Consider the following 7,959-nt stretch of genomic DNA (forward strand, 5'->3'; position numbering starts at 1 on the left):
TGTGGAAAATTAAGCAGAAAGTTCATATAGGCCAGGCCTAGCTACATATCACTTTCTGTCCACATTTGTTTGGCCAAAATTCAGCTGTATGCACCTAACTGCAAGGAAAGCTAGGAAAAGCAGTCTAGCTGAGTGCCCATTTAGAAAGGAAATGGGGGGCCTGGGTGGCTCAGGTGGTTAAGCGTCTGCCTCTTGATTTTGGCTTAGGTCATGATCTCACAGTTCATGAGATCGAGCCCCAGGTCAGGCCCTGTGCTGACAGCACAGAGCCTGATTGGGATTCTCTCTCTCTCTCTCTCTCTCTCTCTCTCTCTCTCTCACTCTCACTCTCACTCTCCTTCTCTCTCAAAATAAATAAAACATTTTTTTAAACCTCATCCAGCATTATGGGGTTAGCAGTGTTCCATGTACAGAGCCAATAAATGGTTGTTCTTGTTACAACTGGTACATCTGATACAATCTAATAACCATTATCTGAGACACTATACAGTGCAAAGCCAAGTGTTCATTGTGGGCTATGATAAATAAGACATGACTTCTGCCCCTAAGAATTTTGCACTAAAATAGAGCTCTCAACCAACTCTAAAATGGGGAAGGATAAATTCAGGATAAAATAGAGGTGAAAGTGTTTTTGGCATACATTTGATTATATACCTGTCTGCCCTAACTTTAAGCCTCTCAAGACCAAAATCTCATAACACATCTTTGTGGTCTTTACTCAGTGCCTAGCATATAGGCACTGATATAAAATATATAATATTTTATATAAAATATAAAAGTATTTTTAAGAGAACAAAATAAAGAACCATGTCTAAGGAGTGCAGAGAATGAAATAATTACTTATGTGTTGTTGTAAGTTGTGCACTATACAACTCTAGGAGGTGCAATTTACGTTGTGGTCATTGTGAATGTCTTTCCTTAGAGTTGTATAGTATACAATCTGCACATCTGTATGTGACAGCCCTGGGGAAAAGAACAACCCAAAACTGCATCCAGAAAAACATGAAAATTGAGCTGGACTTTGAGATATACAAAGACTTTCTACATATGAAAAAGGAGAGCAAAGGTATTCCAGACTGAGTCATCCAGAAGCCCAGAGTTCTGGAAAGGCAACTGGTAGATCAGGTAGCCAGGAGTTATACTGAGACAAGGAGGTAATGAATGAGAGTTGAAGTTACTTTATTGCTCAGTAGTGAAGGGTGTTGATTACCACACTGAGAAGTGTAAAGTTTTATTGGTAAATGTTCTGGGTTATTGTTGTTTTGGGGGAACAGAAATAATGTGAGCCCACTCCTGTTTTAGGAAAATCATTCTGGCCATGATGTGGGAGATGAAGTGAAGAAATGGTAAAAAGGAGATCACTTGGGAGATCACTACTACATTACAGCTGAGAGACGATAAAGACCTCTCTGGAACAATGACAGAGTAGATATGAAGAAAAGAACTAAAGGACTTTGTGACTTATTGGCTACCCCAGGGGAAAGAGAGTGAAAAAAATACTCCAAGGTGATGTGGAAGATAGTGTGGGCAATTCACTGCAAGAGAACAGGAGTTTTAAACAGGGAAATGATGTATTCAGTTTAGTATGTATTGCATTTGAGGTGCCAGCAGATCATCTATATAAATACCCAGACAGAGGGGAGATGATTTCTGAGCTGTCAGCTCATGGTAGTGGCTGAAATCATATAGGCCTGGTAGACAGTATAGAGCAATGGTTCTGAACAAGGTTGTGTGTTTATGCGGAGGGAGAGATTGGTCTGGCTTACCTATCACTGAGTAAGACAATAAACCAGTACACAAAGCTTAACACAACCACTTATTTTGCTCACTATTTTGTTGGTCAGTATTTGAGGAAGGATTAGGTAAGCTAGATAGTTTTGTTTTACATGGTCTTAACTATAGTGGCTGGGCCTGGAGGATCCACTTTCAGGATGGTTCTCCACTCATACATGGTGTCTCCATGCTCCACACATGGGGTCTTATCATTTGAGGTGCTCCATATGGCTTGGGTTTCTCATATCATGGTGGTCTCAGGATATTTGATGATACTTCTTACAGAGGCAGGAGTTAGAGCTACCAGGCCAGTAAAGGACCATGCCTAGAACTGGCACAGTGTTACTCTGTTACATTTTATTGGTCACAGGGCCTAATCATGTTCAAGAAGTTGAGAAATTGATTCTACCTCTTGATGGGGAAAATGGCATGGTCACATCGCAGAAGGGTATGTGGGATGGGAAATATTTTGGAGCCATATTTCAAAAATACTCTTTGCTACAGGAGTGTCCATCAAAGTCACCTGAGGGGATTTTTCAAATTATGGCTATTATGCTTCCAAGTTTTTTTTTTTTTTTAAGATTTTATTTTTTATTAGAAAAAATTTTAATGTTTATTCTTGAGACAGAGATAGAGAGACAGAGTGTGAGTGGGGGAGGGATAGAGAGAGAGGTAGACACAAAATCCAAGGCAGGCTCCAGGCTCTGAGCTGTCAGCACAGAGCCCAACGTGGGGCTCAAACTCACAAACCGTGAGATCATGACCTGAGCCAAAGTCGGACGTTTAACCGACTGAGCCACCCAGGTGCCCCTGTAAGATTTTATTTTTAAGTAATCTCTGCACCCAACATGGGGCTCAAGCTCACAACCCCAAGATCAAGAGTCACATGCCCTACGGACTGAGCCAGCCAGGCACCCCTACTTCCAAGTTTTAAATAGGTTGCACAAGAAATCCTGATGCATATCCCTGACTGAGACCCACTGGTGTAGAACAGAAAGAAAAAGTAGCCCAGAAATGAAATGTAAAAGGAAAAACAACTCTGAAGAAGAGCCCCTGCTGATAGACCAGTGATGAAAGAGATGAGTTTGAGCCAGAGCTGGAGAGAATTCAAGGAGGGTACAGTCAGCAGCACCAAATGTCATGGAGGCAGTGAGAATGAGAAGTGAGCAAAGGTTGCTGGATTTGGCTTTAAAAGTTTTCCAGGCATCTCTGAACTCTGTTGCAGTTGGGGTTGGGATCCAAATTCTGAGGCTTGCAAACTGAGTCCAAAACTAGGATAGGTTCCTTTTGCAGTCCATCTTCTGCGTAGAATATAGAAAGCACTAACTAGGCTTTCTGTATTCAGGCTAGGGCTTGAGAGAATGAAGTTCAGATTCTGAGTTGGCTGTATATTCACTCTGTGACCTTATACAGGTCACTCAGTCTCTCTGGGCTTCAGATTCCTTTGCTCTGAATTCTATATTAATATTTAAAGTGCCATATTCTGGGGGCACCTGGGTGGCTCAGTTGGTTAAGCGTCGGACTTCAGCTCAGGTTATGATCTTGTGGTTCATGAGTTTGAGCCCCACATCGGGCTCTGTGCTGACAGCTCAGAGCCTGGAGCCAGCTCCCTCTCTGCCTGTCCCCATGCTCTGTCTCTCTGTCTCTCAAAAATAAATATTAAAAAAAATTTTTTTAAGTGCCATATTCTATTCTTGTTTGCATTCAACAAATGTTTATTTTCTTGAGATACTTTTTAGCAAGACTTGAAAATACTGTTTTTTAATGTGGTACTACTTGGGACCAGGATAAGGAAAAACATCTGCTTTTATTTCTTTTTTTTTTTTTTTTGACAGAGGTTCTAAACATTTATAATTTACATGAAAAAAAATTACAACAGTCGTACTGGGTTTCTTTCAAATGTGAAGAAAGAAGGTTTTGCAAATGAAAACGATAGAAGCCACCTTAGTAGGAAAATAATCTGAAGATGGTGTTTGCTCAGAATGGCTCAAAAAGGTCCCCAAGTCCTAAACTTCACCAGGAAGTCCTGGTAGATAGGTAATATAAGAGAAATTTAGGTTAATAAACTCTCTGGAGAGTGCTATCAGATGGGTTACGATGACTGGGTTTGCTTTATGCTCCTTAGTCCCTTTCTGAAAGAAACTAGTGAGACAGTGGTATGAGTCTGGATGTTTCTGGATCAGCCACTGGGGAGCTTTTCAAGCAGTATCCTTCCAACCCAGCCCCCAACTGGGCTCTCCAGGCATCTGCCTTCAGCAAGGCCAAGGCTAAAACAGAGTTTACACAGCTGGGCCTAGGTTTCATGAGGATCTTCATTCTTTGTAGTCTGATTCTCAGTGCTACTTTGGGATACCTCTGAAGATGGGGAGCCAATTAGCTCTGGTCATCAAGTAAATTGCCAATCAGCCTTCCCATTTCCAACTCTAGACTCTTTTATTTCAGCCTGGTCCCTTCCTCCAACCCCCTAGCTACTTCTCAGTGCTCATTCCCCACTCCATGTCTTAATCATATTTTTCCTTCCTTCTCTTTCTCTTTCTCTTATTCAAATTCTAACCAGAGTTCAGAGCCAGCTAAATTCTATCTCTCCTTGGAGCTTCCCTGCCAACTCTAGGCCTCTGGGCGCCCCCCCCCCCACCACCACCACCAACAGGCATGAGTTACTCACTGGGCAAGCTAAGCATGTGCTTACAGCACTTGTGAGTCAGGGGCCTCAGCTGTCCCACCCCCTACTCCCGCCTTACCCGCCCCCCCCCCCACACACATCTCAGCTTGAATGAATGTATATAGAATTTTGAAATGGAAAAATCTAAAAAGATTTTATTTTAACTTTAGCATATGTAACCTTTGTGACATTTCAAGAAATAACATTTATTCTTCATTGTGCGGGAAGGGGGACTCAAAAGGAGTACTCTTTTCAGTTTAGGGTCTTTAGAGTTCTTAATTTTATATTGATCTCTCCTCTGAAATTATATTGCACTCATTGGGCTTTCCATAGACATTGGCATTTAATTGTATATTGTCATGTGTATGACCTAGTGGCTGAGCACATGGATTCTGAAGTCAGACTGATGTGTTGAAATCTTGACACTGACACTTAGTAGCTCTGTGACTTTGGGTAAAGTGTTTGTGGTAGATCATCTCCAATCCTACCTGCCATAACTCCTTCCCTCCTCACCCCTCCCCCACCCCAGCCACTCCTCCACTGAGAGATAAACCTTGTTTCTCCTTCTCTTAAATCTTGCTGGGCCAGTAACAGCTTTGACCAACAGATCATGGGATAAGTGACGTTCTAAGCCCAAGCCTTAAGAGAAGCGAGAGCTTCCATTCCTTCCCTCCTGGAGGGCTCCTTCTTAAGAATCCAGCTGCCATCCTCGGAGGGACAGTGGAGGAATATGGATGTCCACAGGTAGACAGTCTCAACTCTGCTCCCAGCTGACATCCAGCACCAATTGCTAGCCATGTGAGCAAGCCATCTTGGATGTTTTAGCTCCACTGAGCCTCCAGATAAATGTAGCCCCATACAACATCACGTAAAGCAGAACTGCCCAGCTGAGCCTGGCCAACTCAGAATCACGACACAATAAAATGATTATTACTTCAAACCATTACGTTTCGAGGTAGTTTGTTGTATAGAAATAGATCATTGAAACAGTATTTAACCCTACTTAGATTTGGTTTCTTCCTCTGCAAAATGGAGTTAATAATGGTACCTATTTCATGGGATTGTTTTGAGCATTGAATGAGATTAAATGTATGCTAACTGCTTACTTATGTTATGCTATGTTATATTAATTATCATTATTATATTATATTATATTATATAGTTATATTAATTCTTCAAGGAAGGCTCTGTCACTGGCTAAAAGATTTCAAGAACCAGAGTGCAGGAGGTGGGGGAGGGCAGGGGAGAAAAGTAAAGTATAGGACATAAATGGAACTAATATTTCTTGGGAACCTACTAAAGGTTCCCACGCTAGGCTTTAACATATATGATCTCCCTTGCTCTTGACAGAAAACTTGTTAACACATATCATTACCCTTATCATGGGAGTGGAGACTCAGAAATTAATTTATCCAAGGTGCCACAGCCAGGACATAATGTAAGTGGGCTTCAAAGTGGGCTATATGACGTTTTTTTTTTTTTCACTTTTCCACACATTTTGGACAGAGGAGCTTCCTGACATCTTTCAAAGTGTAATTTCTGCTTTCAGTGAGAAATTACATATCCAGCCAGATTCTCTTCGACCCAACCAACATTCTGCCTCTGATCATAACAATGAGAAAAACTTAAGAATATCCCCGAAAGTCCTTCACTTCCAATAACTATTACAAATATAGTACCAAGGAATACAGATAAACCTTTCATGAAACTAGTTATTTTTTAGATTATATCACTTCTCAGAGAAACAATTTCCAGCCACTGCCTCTTATTTTTTCCTAAAATATCACCTTTAGCCCTCTAGGAAGGGCTTCACCACTATGCCTATATACATTACTGCTTAATTTAAATTAAATGAGATGCTACTGCATCTTTCCTCACAGAGCCAGTTTGCTGGGTAAGGACAGCACAATGCTGATAAGAAAGCCTCTACTAGGCCCCTCAAACCAGGCCTCTGAGATTCTGGCTGAAAATCTACCACAGATCTGTGTCCAATAATAAAATCCTCCTTAAATCTGGGAGCACTCAGCTCATTCCTGCCTTCTCAATCTTTTAAGTGCCTCCTTCCCATGCTCCTTCTTTTCCTTTCCCTAGTCCCTTGCAAAATCCTGTTCCAAAATGTCAGTCAACCATCAGCTAATGGGATCAGAAGTTGCTTCACAATCACAAAACCTCCTGTTCCCTAGCCCAAGGGCCCCTGTTACTATCCAGTGTCCCAAGATGACCTCCAGCCTCCATGACGTAAGAAGACATTTCAGAGCAGCTTTATAAATGGAGAAACTCATTTGTTATTTTTTCAAGGGACCAAGAAAAGAAAATGTTACGAACAAGGAAATTGTTGGTGGGTCATTGGCTGGGACACTAAAATTTGAACATTGAACAATCAATTTGAGGATAATATAAACAGGTTTCATTATACAGATTTTAGGAATATGATATGAATAGTCTGTTGTTTTGAATTCTAGAATGTTCCTCCCCCTACTACACTCCCACCTCCACCCCCTCTTACTATGACTTGGCATCCTCCCTCTTACTACTCTACTCTGCTTGTTGTTTTCTCCATCTACGTCTGCTGCTGGAGTGCAGATGAACTCTGCATTTGGCTTCCTGTGTTTGCCTTGCCTACATTTATTCTGGTTTCCTATTGTGGTGCCGACACACGTTTTTAAGGGTTCCATTATGTTAGGTTTTTTTTTTCCCTACTCTCCTCAGAAAAAATTGACTTTTCAAAGGAATATTTAAAAAAAATTTTTTTTTGTTTAAAGAAATAAGATTCTTCCTAGTTCTTTGTCCTCTTTCACAGTTACAGCCATGTAAACCATAAGGAATCCATTAGTGTGTAAGAGGCTTTGAAGCTGCTAGATGTGTGTGTGTGCGCGCGCACTGTTTTTTTCTCTTTCTCTCAGAATGTTGCCGCTGCCAACCACTGATTTAGGAATGTTTAGGGGTATATGCCAATTCAATAATCAAAATCATTTTGGTACTGGGAACCCAACCGCAGTCTCTGTAGACCAGTGGAATTTATTGCTTGCTCCAGTTTATTAAGTAATAGTACCAACAACATTTTGAATAAAGAAGAGTCTGATAAGATGTGAAAGAATGTCAGGATAATTCATTTTGATCATAAAACAATTCTCGTTTTGAATTGAAATACTGAAGGCACAAATAGCCTGATGGCCCATGGCTTCCTTCCCTTAACCTGGTATAGGAATATGATTCATAGCTTACTTTAGGATTGAGGATCTGTACAAACTTCTGTCTTGCTGCTACATACACATCCCTGTTTTCATTCCACAAATACATATCTAGTGCTGATGATGGGCCAAGCACTGGCCGAGGCATTGGGACTGCAGTGGTGAAAAGGATAAACAAAATTGCTGCCACATGGCACTTTCTGAAGGAAGATATCTTGGCTGCAGAGATTACTTGTTGTTAGGACATCTGACACACATGCATAACAAAGCAATAGTGAAGTTAGAGTCCTACTGAACTGTGTTCTGATCCAGACTATACCATTCCAAGCTGTT

The 7,959-nt window shown here is 41.1% G+C and overlaps 1 protein-coding gene across 2 annotated transcripts in view; it reads left to right on the plus strand.

Moving 5' to 3' along the window:
* Positions 1 to 1,812, plus strand: part of WASHC3 (WASH complex subunit 3) — a 97,120-nt gene extending 95,308 nt beyond the window's left edge. For both annotated transcript variants that reach the window (XR_005795347.1, XM_040491075.1), the window contains one exon: positions 1,303 to 1,812. Coding sequence is in view for 1 of the 2 variants with exons in the window: in XM_040491075.1 (XP_040347009.1) it covers positions 1,303 to 1,339 (37 nt within the window). In the remaining variant the exon portion in view is untranslated. The remainder of the gene's footprint in view (positions 1 to 1,302) is intronic.
* Positions 1,813 to 7,959: the final 6,147 nt, after the last annotated feature.

Source organism: Herpailurus yagouaroundi, unplaced genomic scaffold, assembly GCF_014898765.1.
Source record: "Herpailurus yagouaroundi ecotype Mexico unplaced genomic scaffold, PumYag 182, whole genome shotgun sequence".
In the NCBI taxonomy this organism is placed as follows: Eukaryota; Metazoa; Chordata; class Mammalia; order Carnivora; family Felidae; genus Herpailurus; species Herpailurus yagouaroundi.